A 22598-nucleotide genomic window follows, 5' to 3' on the forward strand; every position below is an offset into this window, starting at 1 on the left:
CGCCAGTCAGAGTGGCTAAAATGAACAAATCAGGAGACTACAGATGCTGGCGAGGATGTGGAGACACGGGAACCCTCTTCCACTGCTGGTGGGAATGCAAACTGGTGCAACCACTCTGGAAAACAGTGTGGTGGTTCCTCAAAAAATTAGAAATAGATCTACCCTATGACCCAGCAATAGCACTGCTAGGAATTTACCCAAGGGATACAGGAGTGCTGATGCATAAGGGCACTTGTACCCCAATGTTTACAGCGGCACTCTCAACAATAGCCAAATTATGGAAAGAGCTTAAGTGTCCATCAACCAATGAATGGATAAAGAAGTTGCGGTTTATATATACAATGGAATACTACTTGGCAATGAGCAAGAGTGAAATACGGCCTTTCGTAGCGACGTACATAGAACTGGAGAGTGTGATGGTAAGTGAAATAAGTCATACAGAGAAAGACAGATACCATATGTTTTCACTCTTATGTGGATCCTGAGCAACTTAACAGAAGACCCTGGGGGAGGGGAAGGAAAAAAAAGGTTACAGAGAGGGAAGGAGGCAAACCATAAGAGACTCTTATAACCTGAGAATAAACTGAGGGTTGATGGGGGGTGGGAGGGCGGGGAGGGTGGGTGATGAGCACTGAGGAGGGCACCTGCTCGGATGAGCACTGGGTGTTGTATGGAAGCCAATGTGACAATAAATTTCATATTAAAAAATAAAAATAAAAAATAAATAAAAATAAAAATCCGTCTATTAAACAAAGGCCCTGGGTAGGATTCACAATACTTTCAGGTGAGGGACACATGTAATAATGAGGTCACAGATCATTTAGCATTTAATGGAGAAACAAGAGCATGATTAGCGAGGTCAGTAAGATCCCAGGAATGCAATCCATTTACACCCGCTTGACACAGACACGTCAACAGAGCCACAGGCTGAATAACACCAGGGTAACCCGTACTTGAGATTACCACGGGAACACAGACAAAAGAAACAAAATCAACACACTTAACCACAACCTCATGAGATGTAACACGGCAAGGACTCCTGGAGAAAACTGTCACCCTAGCACACATCTGTCAGAAATGGAATGACACGTTACAAAGGCATGCAGCAAAGAGGCAGAAATAGAAATCACACTAGACTTGCAAATACTACTGTGGTTTTTCACCAAAAACTCTAGGAAAATCTTGGTAAGTACGGAGCACAGAGACGCTTTATGATATCATCCCAGTATGTCAGCCTGACTACATACCTGAGCTGTTAGTCTGTTTTTAAATGCTTCTTAGTTATAATTTTTGGTCAGGGCAAGGCCATACTTAGCTAGCAGTACAACCTTAAAACGGGGCATTAGCCACTGCAAGCTTTTCCTAATCTTTTTAAACAAGCATTTTTTAAATCTTAGGACAGAAGTAAATGCTTGACTGCTTTTATTTTTTTTATAAAAATTTTTTTTTCAACTTTTTTTTTAATTTATTTTTGGGACAGAGAGAGAGAGAGAGAGAGAGAGAGCGAGCATGAACGGGGGAGGGGCAGAGAGAGAGGGAGACACAGAATCGGAAGCAGGCTCCAGGCTCTGAGCCATCAGCCCAGAGCCTGACGCGGGGCTCAAACTCACAGACCACGAGATCGTGACCTGGCTGAAGTCGGACGCTTAACCGACTGCGCCACCCAGGCGCCCCGCTTGACTGCTTTTAATAATATCAGGGTCGGGGCGTCTGGCTGGCTCAGTCAGGACAGTGTGAGACTCTTGATCTTGGGGCTGTAAGTTCGAGTCCCACGTTAGGTGCGGAAACTACTTCAAAATAAAATCTTCCAACATTTTTTTTTGTTTTTTTGTTTTTTTTTTTTGGGACAGAGAGAGACAGAGCATGAACGGGGGAGGGGCAGAGAGAGAGGGAGACACAGAATTGGAAACAGGCTCCAGGCTCTGAGCCATCAGCCCAGAGCCCGACGCGGGGCTCGAACTCACGGACCGCGAGATCGTGACCTGGCTGAAGTCGGACGCTTAACCGACTGCGCCACCCAGGCGCCCCTAATCTTAAAAAATAATAATGACAGTATCAGAGTCAACTTGGAGCCACTCCCAGTAAACCAGATATTAAAGAATGGGACTCTGGTTGTACCAGAACAATTACACTGCTTTTACAAAACCCTCATAAAATCTAACTACGCTTGTTCTATTTCACAGCCATGACAATATCTCAAATTCTGTTCCAATGCAATGGTTAGAGAGCTAGCTGGATCAAAAAACGATCAAGCTCTACTGAAAAAAAAAAAAATACTAGGTTAAGCAGGAGCATCTTTGCAAACCAGGAACTGCACATATAAACTCAAAGGCACATATCAAGTCTTCCTGTCCTTTGTAAACACATATCCACCCCATGCAGAACTCCCCGCTAACCTAAGAACCGCTGTCAGGCTGGCTTCTAGGGGATGCAAATGAAGTGCTGAAAAATGTTAAGCAGGGAAAGGATAAAGGCAAGTCCTTCAATTCTCCACCTCTGGAGTTTGATGTAAATTGCGACGATATTCAAAACCTATGTGATAAAGAATTTAACAACCACCCCGTGTCACAAAACCAGTTGAAAGGCTCTGCCGCTGCCTGTGGATTCTTAGCGTCCACCAGCCATTTCCCAAACTCTGCCAACGTTCCTCATAAAAAGGGCTCCAGGGGCGCCTGGGTGGCGCAGTCCGTTAAGCGTCCGACTTCAGCCAGGTCATGATCTCGCGGTCCGTGAGTTCGAGCCCCGCGTCAGGCTCTGGGCTGATGGCTCGGAGCCTGGAGCCTGTTTCCGATTCTGTGTCTCCCTCTCTCTCTGCCCCTCCCCCGTTCATGCTCTGTCTCTCTCCGTCCCAAAAATAAATAAACGTTGAAAAAAAAAAATTTTAAAAAACAAAAGCAGTTGCTTTAAAAAAAAAAAAAAAAAAAAAGGGCTCCAAAGACAAATGACTTAGGCAAATTCTAGGTAAAACAAAGTTAAAAGGGGTTCTGTACGGCAGAACTTTTTTTTTAAGTTCTTTTTTAACGTTTATTTATTTTTGAGAGAGAGTGTGCAAGTGGGGAAGGGGCAGAGAGAGGGGGATAAAGGATCTGAAGCAGGCTCCATGCTGACAGGCTGACAGAAAGCCCGCTGCGGGGCTCGAACTCACGAACAGCGAGACCACGCCCTGAGCCGAAGTCAAACCGTCAACCGACTGAGCCGCTCAGGTGCCCCTGGATTGCAGAACTTTTAAAAACTTTCACTCTGATGTGTTTTGTCATATCCAAAGATACAATAAAACTACTGCCATATTCACTGAACTCTTAATCTTCAGAATAATCATTTACATCCCTTGAAACGCCGTTTAGGAAACAATCGTGTTCGCTGTTCTTTTCTTCATATTCCCTGTTAGACCACAACATGTACTTGTGGGTGCTGCATAGTCTTTAGTCCACAATCAGTCTTAAGTGAGCAATGCATCAATGACCTTTCACGGTTATTTTAATCTTCTGATTCGAGGTCCAAAACGCTACCACTCATTTGCAGATTGGAGCTGTGTAGGTATAAAAATAAAACGTAACTAGCCACTTAGTAATATGTGCTGTTGGTGATACAAAGGATGCATACTGGCTTGATGTTTGGTGAAAAACAGTTCAGTTAATAACAAGATGTTCCAATGCAAAATACCTTGTCCAAAAAGAAGGAATAAGATGCTGTCTGCATAGTCACATAAGGAAAGACATTTCCATACAAAATACAAAAAAAAAAAAAAAAAAGCATTTTAGTTCTAACTTTATCATAATGCTAGACAGAAACTTCGAAAACAAAAAACCAGAAAAAAACAAAAAACAAGAAAATATAAATCACCAGAAAAGGAATAAACCTAGACCAACTTTCAACCTTTTGGCAAAATAAGCTCTTACTATTGTCTGTTTTTTCACAGAGGATAGAACAGACTTAGAGAGGCTACGCAGCTGGCTGAGATCAGCCAGCCAGGAATCCAAGGAGTCAGTCTGGATGGAAAGCCCACGCTCTTTACCAGGATGCTGGTGTAGACCAGGAACACTTCAGGTTGCAGATCTTCACCATGGAAACTCTAAGAAAATTTAATTAAGCTTGATCACTACGAATCGAGCAAAGAGAATAGGTGGGGGGTTTTTCACTGATGAAGCCTACGGGGATGTTTAAACAATTTGAAATAAAACCAAAACATAAATGACCACACGTGACTGAACTCATTCGCGTGTATTCTTAGAAGACTGTTTTCATCTATATGGGCAGTGCTTTCAGGCATAATTAGATTGGGGGAGAGAGGAAGTGTTGATGGGGAAGGAAGGAAAAATAAATGTAGATCGGAGGGGGACAAAAAGCTAATTAATTTCTCCCCTGTAAGCTACTCGTCTTTAAATAATCAAATTCAATTATCCTCTAGTCTTATTATCTGCCACCCTGATATCCAGAGGAGTTTATGGTAAAAAACAATGATTACAGTAGTTGGCCCTTATCCTTGGGGTGTATGTTCCAAGAACCCAGTGGACTCTGAGGACAGTACTGAACCGTGCATACGTTGTATTTTTTCCCATAAGTCCGTACCTATGATAAAGTTTAATTTAAATTTTAGGCACAGTAAGAGATTAACAATAACTAATAGTAAAACATAACAATCATAGGGGCGCCTGGGTGGTTCAGTCAGTTGAGCGCCCGGCTCTCGGTTTCGGCTCAGGTCATGATCTCATGGGTGGTGAGTTCGAGCCCCGCATCAGGCTCCGCGCTGACAATGCAGAGCCTGCTCGGGGATCTCTGCCCCTCCCCTGCTCATGCGCTCTCTCTCAAAATAAAGTTTAAATAAACTGTAAAAAAAGTAACAATTACAAAAGTACACTACAATAAAAGTTATGTGAATGTGGCCTCTCAAAATACCTCCCTGTGCTGCACTCACCCTTCCTGTGACAACATGAGACGACACAATGCCTGTGATGAGGAGATGAGAGGTGAGCCACCACAGGCATTGTGACACAGCATGAGGCTACCACTGACCTTCTGACGATTTACTACTTTATTGTGCTTCGTTCATATTTTTTGTTTTTTTGTTTCTGTTTTTTTTTACAAACAAAGTAAATGGCAGCTTCACGTCAAGCTGCACCACTGCTCCCACAGCATTTGCTCACTTCACGTCTAGGGCACGTTTTGGTAATTCTTGCAACATCTCAAACTTCTCAGTCCTGTTCTATTTGTTATGGCGATCCGGTGACCACTCATCTGTCATGTTACTGCTGTAACTGCTTAGGGGCGCTGCGAACCATGCCCACAGAACATGGAGAACTTGACCAATAAACTCTGTGTTCCCACGGACCCACTGTGTCCCCATGTCTGCCCCTCACCCCGGGCCTCCCTGTTCCCTGAGACGCACCAAGGCTGAAATTAGGCCAATTAACAACCTGCAATGGCCTCTAAGCGTTCAAGTGACAGGAAGAGTCGCACGTCTTTCACTCTACAAAGTGACCAGAAATGATCAAGCTCGGTGAAGAAGGCATGCTGAAAGCCAAGACAGGCGGAAAGCCAGGCTGCGTGCACCCAACAGCTAACTTATAAACACAAAGAAAAAGTTCTCGAAATAAATGCAATGTGCTACGCCAGTGAACACACGAATGGCAAGAGAGCGAAACAGCCGTACCGCCGACATGGACGAAGCGTCCGTGGTCCGGACGGAAGAGCCAACAGCCACGACATTCCCTTAAGCCACAGCCTGACCCAGAGCAGGGCCCTGGCTCCCATCAAGTCTGTGAAGGTTCAGAGAGGGGAGGAAGCCGCAGAAGAGAAGTCTGAGCTGGCAGAGGCTGGGTCACAAGGTTTAGGAGAAGAAGCCGTCTCCATAAAAGTGCAAGGTGAGGAAGCAAGTCCGATGGAGAAGCTGCACCAAGTTCTCCAGAAGGTCCAGCCGAGAGAATTAATGAGGGGGCTACACTCAACAACAGGTCTCAGTGTAGACAGAACAGCCTCGCACTGGAAGACGCCATCTAGGACTTTCATGGCTGGAGAGGAGTCCGTGCCTGGCTTCAACGCCTCAAAGGACAGGCTGACTCTCTTGTGAGGGGCTAATGCAGCTGGTGAGGACTTTAACTTGAACCCTACGTCCATGTGGCATTCCAAAAATCCAAGGGCCCTTACGAACTATGCTACATCTATTCTGCCTGTGCTCCAGAAACGGAACAAGGCCTGGGATCACAGCACATCTGTTTACAGCATGGTTTATTGAATTATTTTTTTAATTAAAAAAAATTTTTTCTAAGTTTATTTATTTTTGAGAGAGAGAGATACACAGAGTGTGAGCAGGGGAGGGGCAGAGAGAAAGGGAGACACAGAATCCGAAGTAGGCTCCAGGCTCTGAGCTGTCAGCACAGAGCCCGACGCGGGGCTCGAACTCACAGACTGTGATATCATGCCCTGAGCCCAGTCGAACACTTAACCGACTGAGCCACCCAGGTGCCCCTGGCTTAATGAATATTTTAAGCCCACTGGTGAGACCTACTGCTCAGAAAAAAGATTACTTTTAAAACACGACTGCTCACTGACAGCACTGGGCACCCAAGAGCTCTGATGGAGACAGACAATGAGATTCATGTTGATTTCATGTCTGTTAACACGACATCCATTCTGCAGCCCACGGATCATGAAGTAATCTTAACGTTCAAGTCTTATTACAGAAGAAATACGTTTCATTAGGCTACAGCTGCCACAGATAGTGATTCCTCTGATGGATCTGGGCAGAGTAAATCAAACACCTTCTGGAAAGGATTCACCTTTCTATTTCATCTATTCTAGATGCCACTAGGAACATTTGTGATCTGTGGGAAGAAATCAAAGTACCAGCATTCACAGGGGTTTGGAAGAAGTTGGTTCCAGCCCTCAAGATGCCCCTTCAAGACGTCAGGGGAGGGAGCCCCTGCAGCTGTGGTGGAAACAGCAAGGGAACCGGGGTCAGAAGTGGGGGCTGCAGACGGGACCGAAGGGCTGCCATCTCCTCGTCAAACCTGATCGGATGCGCACATGGTTTCTGGAGGTGGAAGGTCCTCCCGGTGAAGACGCTGGAAAGACCGTTGAAATGACGACGGAGGATTTGGAACAGGACATCAGCTGAGCCGATAAGGCAGCGGCAGGGTCTGAGGCAGGACTCCAGTCCCGAAAGAAGTTCCGCCAGGGGTCAGATGCGATCAGGCTGCGTCGCGTGTTCCAGAGAATTCGCTCATGAAAGCAAGAGTCCAGCGATGAGGCGAACTTATCTTATTTTCAGAAACTGCCCCAACCCCAACCTTCAGCCCCACCACCCCGACCAGTCAGCAGCCGCCAACAGGGAGGCAAGACCCTCCAGCAGCAAGATCACGACTCACTGGAAGCTCAGATGGTTACCGTTTTTTAGCAATAAAGTATTTTTTATTTAAAGTATGTCCATTTTTTTTAGACATAATGCTATTGCACACTTAGTAAATAAACCTAACCTTTATATGCAGTGGGAAACCAAAAAATTCAATTGAATCATTTATTACAGTATTTGCTTTATTGTGGTGGTCTGGAACCAAACCCACAATATCTCCAAGGTATGCCTGTATGCGTGTTTTTCTCTTCAATAAAAGAATTGTATTTTCTGGTTTCTTTACGCTACATATAAATAGGTGCTGGCACTTGAAATCCATAGCTTCACATATATAATGTTATAGCAAGTTGTGAAATTCCACACTGGTCCAAAAGTCTGAAACCAATAGCTTAGTTAAAACATTGTAACCTTAGAAAAAACAATACGTAGTACTACAACGAATTCTAAAACAGTAAGTCCTTGACCTTTTCCTCTTAAATATCACAAAGTAATGAATCAAACTGTTTCAGATAAATATTTTCGCAACACGTTAACGATTACAGTAACGAAAGCTACAAAAGATAAAGTGAGAATTTCTGTATTTACAGTGATTCCCTATACTTGAAAAGCAAGTTTATTCACTTATTTTTTTTTTTCAAGAGAGAGAGAAAGGACAAGTGGGGGAGAGGGGCAGAGAGAGACAGAGAAAGAATCCTAAGCAGGCTCCACTCTCAGCACAGCCCAACGCAGGGCTCAATCCCACAACCCCAGGATCATGACCTGAGCCGAAATCAAGAGCCAGACGCTCAACCTGAGCCACTCTGACTCCCTGAAAAGCAAGTTTAATTAGAGCAAGAAAAGGTCATAATTATTCTTCTCAGTAATTTCAAGGACTGTAGGGGTTGATCGTACTGGTTCACTATTTTACATCTAATTTCACTCTACTTTCTAGGATGCTTCTCCTAGATGTAATAGTTCATCGGCATCGCTCTTGTGCTAGTCCACATGATCAAGTTTATCTCTCAGTTCACATGACCATCACACAGAAGACCATTAAAAGTCCACAACCACTAAGTAAAATACAACTTACTCAAATTATGATTCTTCCTCAAACCGCAAGGTATCCCAAAGTTTCCCAAAATCATCTCCTTCTAACCCTGATACAAGAAACACCATGACCTCGTAATAAAAGAGTGTTTCTCAAAGGGTGTCCCATGGAATACTTGTTGTCATACATCATTCAGGTATGGTTTAAAGAAAAAAAAAAAAAAAAAAAGACGAGGGGCGCCTGGGTGGCCCAGTCAGTTAAGCATCCGACTTCAGCTCAGGTCATGATCTCGCAGTTCCTGAGTTCGAGCCCCACATCAGGCTCTGCGCTGTCAGTGCAGAGCCTGGAGCCTGCTTTGGATTCTATGTCTCCCTCTCTCTCTGCCCCTCCCCCTATTCATGCTGTCTCTGTCTCTCAAAAATAAATAAAACATTAGAAAATTTTTTTTAAAAATGATGATTCTCTCATCATATATATATTTTTTTTTTCTCATCATGTGTAATATATAATATATATATATTCTCATCATATATAAATTCTAGAGTAACTGGCACTACTCTTGATGTTTACTTTTGTTTAAAATAGTTTCCCAAATTTATTTAGTCACATCAACATCTGCCTCCCCTCTCCAGCCACAAAGCACCTATTAATATCCCCTGGATTTCCAAAGCACCTGTTCAAAGTAGGGATGGGGCTAGACTGCAGAAGCCCTAATTCCAAAACAGAAAAGAGTTACACCACGAAGAAGCAAGGGGCAAGAAGGAAGGGGGGAGCGGGTCTGCACCCTCCCCGCCCCGCTCCTGGTCACCATGAGAGCTAACGTGCAGCAGATATAGAAGCGCCAGGAGGCGGGGTAGGAGGGCTGGCCAGCAAAGGGCCAGCCATTCCCCGTGTGCTAAGTGGAAAAAGGCAGTGGACGCTAGAAAGTGAGTTCAGAGCAACTAGACCACAAGAGCTACCGCGGGGCCCTGATGAGTATCAGTGGGGAAGAGAAATCCCCTCATGTACAAAGGAGTTTTGTAGGCAGTGGCCAGAAACGACAGCCACTCATATATCTGGGATGACCCAAACGTGCAGTGCGGGTCATTCAAAACAAAAGTCTTTATGTAAAGAACTTCTGGACTGATTCACATACTGACAAAGCAGCTGAGCAATTCTTGGCCATAGCTTCCGAAAACCTTACATCACTCCCACTGGCAGTTTCGTGTGAGTAACAAGGGATCAGAAAATCTATGGCACTAGCAAAGCCTTCTCACTTGCATCCACTATAGAGTTCATCTGGAGTAATGGGAAGACAGAACCAAAAAACACCAGAGTCTACAGGTCATAGGGTTATCCCTCCTGTTTGCCACACTTACACAACTCTGACAATCAGTGAGTCAACATCCAAGACCCCAAGCCAGAAAAGGAAAAATGTCAAAGGAAAAGGAAATGAACCATCAAAGACAATACAAAGGAGTATAAAGTCAAGTTCTCCGTTCACTGAGTTCTTGTAAATTAAAAATACTCATTCACAGCTCGGACTTAAGCAGCAACCCAGGAAAACACTATATCCACGCTCATTTTCTAGTCCGTCCTTTCTCCCGTTCTCCGTCTCTCCTTCCTAGTTCCTGGTCCCTTTCTAAACTCCTCTCCATTAAATTCTCCAGTCTGTCCCTTTTTTTTTAATGATGTGCACTTTTCTTTCTGAAAAAAAAAAAAAAAAGAACTATGTCTACAATCTTTTTGCCGTTAAACAGTCAACATATATTAGCTTCAATCTACACTAGAGTTTCAAACTCTTTTGATCCCGATCTACAGTAGAAATACAGAAAAACAAAGAGTTTGACAGGAAAATACTTATTCTTTCTAAACACAATGTACTTGATATTCTCTATTCTGGTCTGTTTAATTTTTTAAATGCTCTCTGGACTCAGTAAATTGATTTTAAAAGCTATCAAAACAATAGGATGGAACACAATGAGCTACCCACACAACATACTGGCACTAAGTGTACCAAAAGAGAAAAGGTTTCAAAGAAATTAACTGCCAAAGTGAAGTGTAGTATAACAAAGTATTAATTTGTATGAAGTTTGGTTCCTTTACCCTAAACAGCCTGGGCTCACTCTGTACGAGTCCCAGGAATTAGGAAATGTTTCACAAAACTGCCAACATTATGCTGTTTGTTTTTACACTGCTATGCTAAGGTATGCCTTACATTTCCATATGAAAAATAAATTCCTAAAATTCTTAAAGTGTTAATCCTAACATCCCCACTCTCACTCACAGCCATATATATTTTTGAAAAGAGATGCAATACCATACGATTTCACTCATAAATGGAATTTAAGAAATAAAACAAGTGAACAAAGGCAAACACAAAAACAAACAAAACCAGACTCTTAAACACAGAACAAACTGGTGGTTGCCAGAGGGGAGATGGATGGGGGGGGGGGGGGGGTTGCCAGAGGGGAGAAACAGAGAAAGGGCTTAAGGGGACATTTATCTAGAGCACTGAGTAATGTACAGAATCGCTGAATCCTTGGATTGCACACCTGAAACTAATGTAACACTGGACATTAATTATACTTCTATTTAAAAAAGAAACAGAAAAATAATAGACATCACCTACTATATCAGCACTGTATTAGATCAAAAAATTATACTTACTGTCATTCTTAGAATAAGACTAAATTACTGGCAAGTATAAAGGAAACAAGTGCCCAAGCTGTATTTCTGATGACATTGGTGATAATCCTGAGGACTTTAAATAAAATAAACTTAATCATCTGTAACACATGAACACTTTGATAGTTTGGCGTGACAAATTCTACTAACCTACAGCTGAAGTGAAAAACAAAGCATCCTAGAAAAGATTCAGATGATTCAGATCCTTCTAACAAGCCCTCATCACCTCACCTAACTGACCCACATGTGAAAAGATGTTAATAAGCTTCAAAACCACCCCAATGAAAGGAAAAGTTTAAACCCCAGTACCAGCTGAGGTGCTCTGGTAATAAGTTTCTTACTGACTATTTAGATGTATGAGTATGCATATACTAAATAACCTACAAAATTAAGGATAACTTAAATGAGATTACCAAGTACAAGATTCAGAAAGCACCAAAAAACAGTTATCCACACACAGCCTTACATGCTTCTTTTGTTATTAACATTATCTGACATCTATGTTTTAAGTCAGTTGGTAAAGAAGTCCCTAAAATACCAATTTCCCTTTTCAAAGGAGAGGTAGCCAATTCAGTGAACAAGACAGTCATGTCCTCATTGACAGCAAGTTATAATGTTTATAATATAAACGTTATTTTTATTCATACAATTCTACTGTAAATCATTCTAGAGTTCCACTGCTGATATCAAAGCTATTATTTTATAAACAAACACACAAATCTCTATCATTTCAACAGCTGAAAAACAAGGACACAAGTCTTTCTAATCTTATCAGATATAACTGGAAAATACGCATTATTAAATTTAAGCAGTCTATATAGCCTGAAGGCACTCTTATCCCACTGCTCTACTGCTCATTGGCTTAATTCCTTCTTCCTCTCTAGGAGTCTACACTTCCTCCCTCAAGCCATCAGCAAGAACAAGGAATGCTGTCCCCCACCCACCCGAGAAAAAAAGTACCTGAGTGAACTGTCAGTTTTCTTGTCATGATAGTGTAACGAACAAAACATTAACTGTACCGATAATAAAAGTGAAATGGACCATAACCAGGAATAAAGTGAAATTGATGGAATGAAGCCACACAGACAGAATCTTGGCTGACTCCATTTTTTACAGTAGCCTATCATCAGCATAAAAATAAGGCATAACTAGTTGACACATTCATTCACGTAAACAGCCAAACACAAATATACCCAGCATGTAATATAGACTATTTAACGACTACTGCTCTACTGTTGCAAATACTGGATCTTTTAAAAAATCAAACTAAAAACTGTACCATTTCACACAAATCGTAATTATCATATTTAAGCCCAACAAACAATCCCTATAAATTTCCAATACAGACCAAAAAAGTAATGTCTAAGAAATTATATTGGGGTCATTTCGCTATCTGGAAACTTCCTTGATCTACTTTTTATATAATGTTAGATAATAAGAATAAAATAGGGCATTTCCCCAAAAGGTAGTAATCAACTGAGACCCAACAGCTGACCTATATCAATACTTAAATGCAGAGAACACACTGGCATTCTTAACATAAATTCTCAAATAACTTAAAAATAGCAATACCACTGAAGATACATCTCTTGACAGCTCTTCCATTCTTAACTTCTTCCTAGTCCTTACCCAAACTTCTGTGTTTGATAACTCCCACTTTCAAGACCTCATTATCTATCTTACAAATGCCTGAACAGTCACTGCTTGACCCCACAGTGTACAAAGTCAGTCCCTAAAAATTCTAGTCTCTTTTTTTCGATTACTGAGAAATACAATATGAATTTACTTGAGACTATATATTTTTGTCATGTCATATCAGACTTCTAAAAAGACAAAATATGAACGATACCCCTAAAACTTAACCTACTTTAAACGGTGCAAAATCCCTGGTTTGAAATTACTTAAAATACATTAATAAAAATAAAATGTGTTTGGCCAAATATTTATTCGATTTTTGGCTTATTTGGCTTAAATTAAATATGCATAAGCAAGGGTTCTTTTTATAGAGATATAAAAAACAAAGCTCAAGAAAACATACCTAGTGGAAAAATATGCATAAATTATTCTGGCCAAACAGCAAAGTATCGTATTGCACAAAACTACTATGTAAACTCTTAAAAACCAAAAGGCAATTCAGGATATGATTTTCCCTTTTATTATAACTGTACATTTATATTTATTACTGGTGCATAGAGATCTCCCACCATTTCATAGATGAGAAAGAACAGAGATTAAATGACAACCATGATCACTGACAATTGTGTCGCTATGGAACCATAATCCAAGAACGGGCACTCTAGAAGTACCTAAACCGTTTCTTTGAATTTTCAAAAGAAACACTAGGTAAAGTCTCTACATTTATGAAACAGGGAATGGAAAATTACATATGCTTTATAAAATAGTTTACCCTACACATAAAAATAAAAGACATACAAAACCAGTACCAAAGTCAATCACAATGGTCTCACGCTTAGGAGAAAAGATGGTTTCGAATTCTTACATTCCCAGCATGAGCCTAGGAGCCTGTAAAAACCATCCCATTCACATGTATGAACACACACACACACACACACACACACACACACACACACACTTTCAACACTCATGACATGAAGCTGCTAGAAAACTTCTGATCCGGGCCAAGTTCAATACAATTATTATGGATAGGCCATCTTACGGCCCAGGAGTGATTTACCTGACAAACTAATTTTTAATCAATTTCAAACCAAAAATCAATCAGTCAATCAATCAACGAAATAATCACCACTCGACCTGGACTTCAAGAAAATAAAGGTCTACTCGGGAAGGCATCGTAGTGCGAACACCTGCCAACAAAGTAAAATTGTTAGGACCCCACAGGTCCGACCCTGGCCAACACCCCTCGGCGCAGGTGTGGGTGGTGAGGAGTTTCTCTCTCCCAACAGAGGGCCGGGTGTTCAACGCGCTCGCACGCACGTGACCCGGGAAGAAGAACTTAGGCCAAGCCCCCAAGCTTGAAGGTCACATGGAGCGTCTGCGCGCCTCGCTGAGCTATTCGGCTACGGTAGGTCTTCCTCCAAATCCCGTCTCCGGGGAGGGAAATGACGACAAAAGTCCAACCGGCCTAGATCCGAATTAAATTTACAGTCCATCTACCCCTCAAGTGGGAGCTGATCCCAAACATTCCCCACCAAGTACTATCGCAAAATGTCTTAACCATTGGGTCATGCTGTCTTCCAAACATGACAATTTCTGGAAAGTCCGTGTGCGGCAGTTTCCTCTGCGAGTGCCATACGGAGATGAAATAAAACCCACGGGCCACCACCTTCCAGTTCCTGTTGACCCAAGAGATGTTCATCTCTCCGCCCATTTCAAGAGCGGTTTCCAGAGCCTGGGAAGGAATGCGTTCCGCCAACCGACACCTTTCAACTGAATGTGTGTTATTCCGCCATGCGCTGGGGCAACCGTGAGCAATAATCCACTTTGCTCATCACCGAATTACTCAAAATCTCTGACGGTTGACCTGAAAACAGAAGTCCTTCCTCCCAAACGCCACTTTAAATCAAGGCAATAATGGGGTAGCGCGGTTTTTACTCTTGGGACAACATCTACCAAAAACTATTAAAAAAAAAAAAAAAACTCGGGTAAGTGGGATCCGTTCCCTTCCCGCACATGTACTTCGAGCTACGTACCAGGCCCGTGACGCGTTTACCATACATGTCACATGGACGATCTATGTCCAGCCACGTACTGATCGCCGAGCCCCGCCGCTCACTCGCGGCGACCCCCCGCAACAACGAAACCACCAATGCCCAACGAAACGGGGGGCGGACTTAGGCCAGGCACACTCACCCCACTCCAGGTATTCGAGAATGTTCTTCTCCCTTCGGAGCGGAGAGTTGTTGCACTCATCGTACAGGCAGATGAGGATGTCCAGCAGCGTCTCGACGCTGAAGCACTGCCCGTTGGTCTGAGCGGGCCCGTCCAGGATGAACTGCTCCAGCTGCCGCAGGCGCACCTCTCCGGACATGTTTGCGCCCACGTCCGCCGCGCCTCCCCTCGGTCACTGGCGCGCGGGGCACGCGGCGGCCCCGAGCCGGAGTTCTGGAAGCGGTGGGTCCGGTCCCCTCACGCAGCTGTCAGGCCGGGCCGCGGACGCCCGACAACCCCCCCCCGCCCCGCCCCGCCCCCGAGCGGCCGGGGAGCCCCCCGGCCCGGAGCGCCTGCGATCCCGCGCGCGCACGCCCGGCTCTGCGGGGCGAGCTACCATGCAACGGGGCTTTCGTACATCTTTTCCAAAGAAGAGCACGGTGCAGTCGCAGGAGGCGATCCAAGTACAACGGACCCAAGAGTCCAGACTTCTTCAAAAAAAAAAAAAAAAAACAATTTCTTTTCCTTTGAGAAAGAAAAGAAAACACAACTCTTCGCCTTCATTCAAAATTCACCTCGTGCCACACAACCCCGCAGCGAGCCCGGCCGCATCATTAATGGCTTGGGTCCGATCCGCTCCCGGGGAAGGAGGACCACGGCAAGGGGAGGAAGCCCCCAGAAGGCACTCGGCGGAGGCAAAGGCAGCGCCGCCGCCGCCGCCGCAGAGGCTCCCCGGGCGCCGCGGGCAGAGCGGCCCGGCGGCGGGGTCCGCGGGGCAGCCCCTCGGCGCGCCGCCCGCCCGGCCCTGCCCGGAGGACGCGTCTCCTCCCTGCTCCCGGCGTCCCCCTCGTCAGGGCTCTGCGGCGAGTCCGCTCTCCCGCGGATTCCGGACGACACTCCTCATTTTCCTCGCGGCGTCCGCCGGGGCCTGACGCGCGGGCTGCGGCGGCGCCCGCCCCGGCTCCGGGGGCTGCGGCTACTCGGCCGCCCGCGCCCGCCCCATGGCGGGGGGTCGCCGGCCGGGGGCCTGCGCGGCGCGCGGCGGACGGCCGCTCTCCCCCGCCCCCCTCGGCCGCCCGGCGGCCGCCCCGGAGGCTCCCGACGCCCTGGCGCGGGGCGCGGGGGGAGGGGGGGGCTTCTGGATTCACGGGACGCGGCCGGCGCCTTCTCCCCCTTCTTCACGCCCCGGGGCTCAGGGCATCTTTTCCCCGACCGGGCGCGGGAGGAGGGGTCGGTGCCGCCGGTGAGGAGAGCGGAGGCTGCGGCAGCCCGGCTCGCAGCCACTCCCTTCCTCTCCGTCCCACCCCTCCCCCGCCTTCCCGGCCTGGCGCGCTCGCGCCCTGGGCTCCGCGAGGCTCCCCCCAGCCCCCGCCGCGCGCGCGCGCGCGCGCGCAGCCTACAGCGCGCCGCCGCGCCCGGATCCAATATGGCGGCCCGGCCGCGCGCGCGCGCCCGCACCGCCCCCCGCCCCGCCCCCGCCCGAGCCCCGCGGGGCCCAGCGGGGTCGGTCCCCCCAGCTGCGCGGCGCGGAGCCGAGGCCCAGGAGGGGCGCGGGCCGCGGCGCGGGCGGCTGCACCCCCGGCGGGGCCGCGGCCGCCGCGACGTGGAACGCAGGGATGCTGGAGGACCCGCGGAGGCCTCTGGCGCGGACGGCGAGCGGGCCTTGCCCGGCGCCCCCGGAGCACCACCTGCCCGGCACGTTTGCTCCGGGAGGAGGGGTGGGGGAGGGGCAGGAGCAGCCGCTGGGCCCCCAGCCCCCAGACTTGCTGAGGACGTGCCCCTCCTAGCGCCCCTTACCTGCGCACCACCCGCCCCCCCCGCCCCCCTCCGCAAATGCGGTTCCCGAGCTCAACCGACTCGCAATTCCCTGGGTGTCTAATTACACCACTTCGTGTGTCATTCCCAGGACAAATGCAATGACAGACCCGTGTGCGCTAGCGTCTGGGTCGGGAGTGTGTGTGCCAAGCAAGGGCAGGATGCCCATCTCCAGTTCCGAAAGTTTCCCTACGCGGAGCACTGGGCTCCTCCTCCGGAACCACTCCAGCTGCCGCCAAGGTTATACCACCTGCAGGGATTCAGGCGGTGCAGGGAGTCCCGACCGTGCTCGGCCGGCTTCGAACCCACGGTCCCTGTGTGTGCGCGCGCCCGCGCCCTCGCGCGCGCCCGCACACGTGTGACCCTGGGGCTCTGCAGACGCTGGGCAACAGGGGCAAGTCGTTCAAGAGCTACGGTCCCCGATGCTTTCAGGCATTCAGGGCCTTCCCGGTTTTTTCCAGTCTTGGTTTCAGGAGAGCTCTGTTTACGGATTTCTCATGGAAGGTCCCACATTGAAATGTATCACCAAACTGGGTCACTGCATTTCTGTCATTTCCTCTCAAAATGGCCATCTCCTTTATAATTTTTCTCCAGAATACAATTATGTTATATCCCTTGCCTATGCCCGTGGGCCAGTTATGTGTTCTATGTTAGTGCCCACAATGGCATCTTTTTTACATCTTAAGAATGTGGAAGCTGAGGAACAACTAGGAATGAAGTCTAAGAAACAAAGGCTGATGGAAATTATTCAAGTTGCTGTGATTCACAAAACACTATGAATTTTGCGTAGCATCTACGCTTGCCAAGTCTACACTTGCCTGGCTTAAATGGGAGGGCATCATCGCCAACGTGCTGTTGACACGGGTGATACTTAGACAAAAGATCAATCGTTTCTAGCCATGACATTTTTATATGTGTGTGTTGTCTGATTATAAAAGTAACAGAAAAGCAAAACTGAACTGTTTAATCCCAACACAGATAATCATATTTTGGTGTTTATTATTCAGGTCTTCTTTCCATGCATTTTAACAGAAATGATACATACTAAAAGACAGTTTCATAGCCTTCTCTTTTCAGTTGGCAATATACTATAAACATCTCTTTAGGTCAAAGAATGTCCTTTAACAACAAGGTTTTTAATAGCGAAGCCAAGACATTTTAACACTCTCATTTGACCTAGCAAAGAAAGAAACCATTCCTTTCGTTTTTCCACCATAGAACTGACTCCAAGAGGGGCACCTGGGTGGTTCAGTCAGTTAAGCATCCAATTCCCGCTCAGGTCATGATCTCGCGGTTTGTGGGTTCGAGTCCCATGTAGGGCTCTGTGCTGACAGCTCGCAGCCTGAAGCCTGCTTCAGATTCTGTGTCTCCCTCTCTCTCTGTCCCTTCTCTGCTCTCACTCTGTGTGTGTGTGTGTGTGTGTGTCTCAAAATTAAGTCAACATTTAAAAAAAAGAACTGACTCCAAGATACCTACTCATCCAACTTGTAAATAACTGTAAGAAAGAGTTTAAAAGAGAGAATTTTAAAAATGTTCGATCTTCATAAATGCTAATTAACAATGGAAGCGTATGAGGTACAGATACGTTTTCTAACAAAGGAGTCAAGCTGCGAGTCGTGTCTCTACCTATTCTGTTAGCGCTTGGGTACCACCCACAGTCCCGGGTATTGATGGTTGCTTAATAACCTTTTCCACATTGTTTAGAGAGTAAAGGGGAGGACTTATTTTTATGTTAAAAAAAAAAGCCACAAAGAGAAGGAAGAAGGTTGAACGCAATCAATTTTGCTTGAATAATTCAAGCTCAGGGACTTAATAATTAACTAGACACTAAACACATTGTGCGGGTGTTATTTTAAATGTTCCGGTTGAAGTGTGAACATGCTTGTTAATGAAACCGGTCTTAAGCCAAAGAAAGGCACAGCCTCGGCAGCCCCACGGTGCTTGGACTGCTCCTGCGAAACACGAGGGCCACAGGCTGCCTGGCAGGGTGTTCCCTGGGAAAAGAGCCTGGGGAGGTCTTTGTGAAATTCCAGTCGGGGGCCTGGAGATTAGATAGATGCATTAGATTAGATGTATGCTACCCACAAACACAGTTTGTTTGAAGTCATCAGAAAACGTTTTAGGAAGGTGTTGGGAATTATTGCGACCTTTCAGAATAGAAAGAGGACAGGTCAGGAGTCATTATGCCTCATCTCCAATGCAATCTCCCTTGATCTATCCAATCCTCTGACTCTGGCCTAAAAGCAAGAGAATCGGTCCACCAAGGAACATTTATAACGACCGACCCCACTCTTACCTCGCCGTATCTTACTCCAGAACGATGGACGACATGGGGCACCTGGGTGGCTCAGCGGGTCGGGCTCATCATGCTCTCGTGCTCCGTGGGTTCGAGCCCTGCGTCGGGCTCTGTGCTGCCAGCTCAGAGCCTGGAGCCTGCTTGGGATTCTGTGTCTCCCTCTCTCTCTGCCCCTCTGCCACTCACACTCTGTCTCTCTTTCTCTCTCTTAAAAATAAAGAAACATTAGGAAAAAAAAAAAAAAGAGTGACGGACAACAGGGCCAAAAATAAGGCGTGTGCCACATCACATCCCCGTTCAGCCGAGCGCGTCGTGACCCCACAAATGAATGACTTGGTTTTAACAGACTCTGAGGATGAAACCCCAGCTTGTCCTCATTTCACAGCTGGCTCCCAACATGAGTAATTGCTTCCTTTACAGAACACTTACAATGTGTAAATCCTGTCCTGAGTACATTGGACACACTATTCTATTCAGTTGTCATAAGCATATGAAGTAGAAAAATTATCCTCTCCATGTCGTAGATGAGAAAACTGAGGCCTAGCAAACATAGATCCGTAGCTAGGAAGGGACCAAGGAGCTGCGAGTTAACACCAGGCCCACCTCGTGCCAGGGCCCAGGGTGTTATTTATTTATTTATTTATTTTTTTAAGATTTTATTTTTAGGTAATCTCTCCACCCAATGTGAGGCTCAAACACAGCCCCGAGATCGAGAATCACACGCTTTACCGCCTGAGCCAGCCAGACTTCGCCAGGGCCTGTGGTTGTAACCACTACACAAGGGAGGTCTAAAAGTGTGCAGAATTCTGTAAACCCAGAATTCTATTGTAACCAGGAAGCAGGGAGATACAGTGGTTAATTCGCATAGTTGGGCATTAGAAATTGACATGCGGGCAAAAGAGGGAAGTAGAGAGGATATGGTAGGGTCCAGCCAGAAAACCAGAAATCACCCATGTATTAAAACTGGGGGGAACCTTCATTCTGGGAAATGGTGACGCAGGTGATGGACGGGCTGAGGAAACAAACAGGGGAGATCAAGGTAACCCCCAGTTTGGGGGCGGCAGCTGGTGCAGCCGCAACGCTGGTGGGAGTGAGAACCGGGCCTGGTGGGGGCTGAGCCACAGAAGAGACAACTACTAGGGAGGCTGTCGGAGGCAGAGAGAGAGGAGGAGAATCCTCTCACCTCGAGTCCCCAGTCTTTTGTGGGCCAGCACAGAGCCTGTGAAGGAGAGACCGTACCCGGTGTTCCCCCAGACACAGAGCCGGCGATGGGTAAGGAATGGCTGTAAAGGCAGGCAGGCCAAGGATTTACACGCATACAATCCACACCGTGTCAGCTTTACCGAAACTATTAAAAAAGAAAAAAAATGAGGGGCGCCTGGGTGGCTCAGTCGGTTGAGCGTCTGACTCTTAATTTCAGCTCAGGTCATGATCCCAGGGTCCTGGGATCAAGCCCTATGTCGGGCTCTGTGCTGAGCGTGGAACCTACTTGGGATTCTCTCTCTCTCTCTCTCTCTCTCTCTCTCTCTCTCTCTCTCTCCCCCTCTCTCTCTCAAAAATAAATATATTTTTTAAATTTGTTAACGTTTACTTATTTTTGAGAGAGAGACAGAGCACAAGCAGGGGAGGAGCAGAGAGAGAGAGAGAAACACAAAATCTGAAGCAGGCTCCAGGCTCTGAGCTGTCAGCACAGAGCCCAATGTGGAGCTCAAACCCACAAACCATGAGATCATGACCTGAGCTGAGGTCGGACACTCAACCAACTGGGCCACCTGAGTGCCCCAATAAATAAAAATTTTTAAAAAGATGACATAAATGTTTTATCTCTGGACAACCATTAAGTGGGCTTTGAAGTGCATGGTTTTAACACAGGAGCAATTGTCACTCTTCCCTTTTCATATTTATTTTGCTTTCCTTGATCCCCCAAGAAGCTTAAAACCCCCACCAAACAAACCTTCCTTATCTAGGGCGAGTTTAATTTGGTTCACAGACTAACGTTTCCCACTCGCTCATCAATAGATCTTGCCCTATCTTTATTTTTATTTATTTATTTTTAATGTTTTTATTTATTTTTGAGACAGAGAGACACAGAGCATGAGCAAGGGAGGGGCAGAGAGAGAGGGAGACACAGAATCCGAAGCAGGGTCCAGGCTCTGAGCTGTCAGCACAGAGCCTGATGCGGGGCTAGAACTCACGGACTGTGAGATCATGACCTGAGCCGAAGTCGGACGCTTAACCGACTGAGCCACCCAGGCACCCCAAGTCTCGCCCTATCTTTAAATCCCTGGTTTAAACTTTTCATTAAAGCTCTATATTCACAAGCTCTACTCTAAAAGGAATTTTCAGAAATAGGCTTCGGGTCAAACATTATGATACAGGTATTGTCCACTATTGGAGCTCTCTCGTGAAGTTGTACATTAAGAAGATAGGTGGTCTTCTCTTATAAATTCCATCCTCTGGAAACATTTGGCAAGACTCTGTGACCATGTGTGAGGACAAACGCCAAGCCCAGCAAGCCAGTGTGTGCCTCTCAGTCCTGAGGTGGCACAGGAGGTGACACAGCCAGCCAAAGAAGTGAGAATTGAAGTATCCAGTTCCCACACGTGGAAATCGCTCTGGCCCAGGTGCCCAGTGACTTCCACGAGACCAAAGCCAACTGTCAATCCTCAGGCCACATTTATTTGAACTTTTAGCAGGATTTGACAGCACTGATCACCCCCCTTTACTGAAATACTTCTTCACTCTGCTTCTACGCTGTCTTGATTTTCTCCTACCTCGCAGGCCACTCCTTCTCAGTCTTCTCTGGAGGGTCCTCCTCGTCCTTCTGATCTCTAAAAATTGGATGCCCCAGGGATCAGTCTTTGAGCCCTCTCTCCTATCTCTCTACACCCATCCCCTTAGATGATATCAATTAGTCTTAAGGATTAAATACTATACACAATGGTTGGGGGCGCGTGGGTGGCTCATTCGGTTGAGCGTCGGGTCGGCCTTCCACTCAGCTCACCATCTCGCGGTCTGTGAGTTCAAGCCCCCTGTCGGGCTCTGTGCTCACAGAGCGGAGCCTGCTTCGGATCCTCTGTCCCCCTCTTTCTCTGCCCCTCCCCTGCTCACGCTCTCTCTCTCTCTCTCTCAAAAATAAATATTTAAAAAACAAGTGAAAACTCTTAAACAAAATAAAAACAAATAAATAAATACTAGACATGATGCTTTGAAAGCCACGGCGCAAATTCTTCAACCTTCTTCTCAAGAGGTTGGGCCTACATCCCCTCACCTTGAATCTAGGCCAATGTTAGTGGTTCCCCTGTAACAAGTAGAATGTAGGGACGTGAATGTTCAACTTCCAAGGCTGGCTATAAAAGGCCACATAACCTTCCCTTGTCCACTGGGATACTATCACGAAAACCCTGTGCTGCCATGTAAGAAGTTCAACTCCTATAAGAAGTCCAACCATCCCCGGGACTGCCCTGCTAGGAGGGAGCCCACACCACGAAGGAACCCCATGCAGACACCAAGTCAGCAGCTCAGCTAGGCACCCTTGACTGCCAGACGATTGGCTGAAGATGTCTCCAGAGGATTCCAGCCCCCGGCTGTTAAGT

The 22598-nt window shown here is 46.4% G+C and overlaps 1 protein-coding gene across 17 annotated transcripts in view; it reads right to left on the reverse strand.

The window, feature by feature from the left end:
- Positions 1 to 15953, reverse strand: part of CDC42BPA (CDC42 binding protein kinase alpha) — a 321754-nt gene extending 305801 nt beyond the window's left edge. For 16 of the 17 annotated variants that reach the window (XM_043568805.1, XM_043568804.1, XM_043568800.1 and 13 more), the window contains exon 1: positions 14874 to 15953. In XM_043568805.1, the coding sequence (XP_043424740.1) occupies positions 14874 to 15051 (178 nt within the window). In that variant the 5' untranslated portion in view covers positions 15052 to 15953. The remainder of the gene's footprint in view (positions 1 to 14873) is intronic. The other variant, XM_043568798.1, reaches the window with a different exon arrangement.
- Positions 15954 to 22598: the final 6645 nt, after the last annotated feature.

The sequence above is a fragment of the Prionailurus bengalensis genome, chromosome E4 (genome assembly GCF_016509475.1).
Source record: "Prionailurus bengalensis isolate Pbe53 chromosome E4, Fcat_Pben_1.1_paternal_pri, whole genome shotgun sequence".
In the NCBI taxonomy this organism is placed as follows: Eukaryota; Metazoa; Chordata; class Mammalia; order Carnivora; family Felidae; genus Prionailurus; species Prionailurus bengalensis.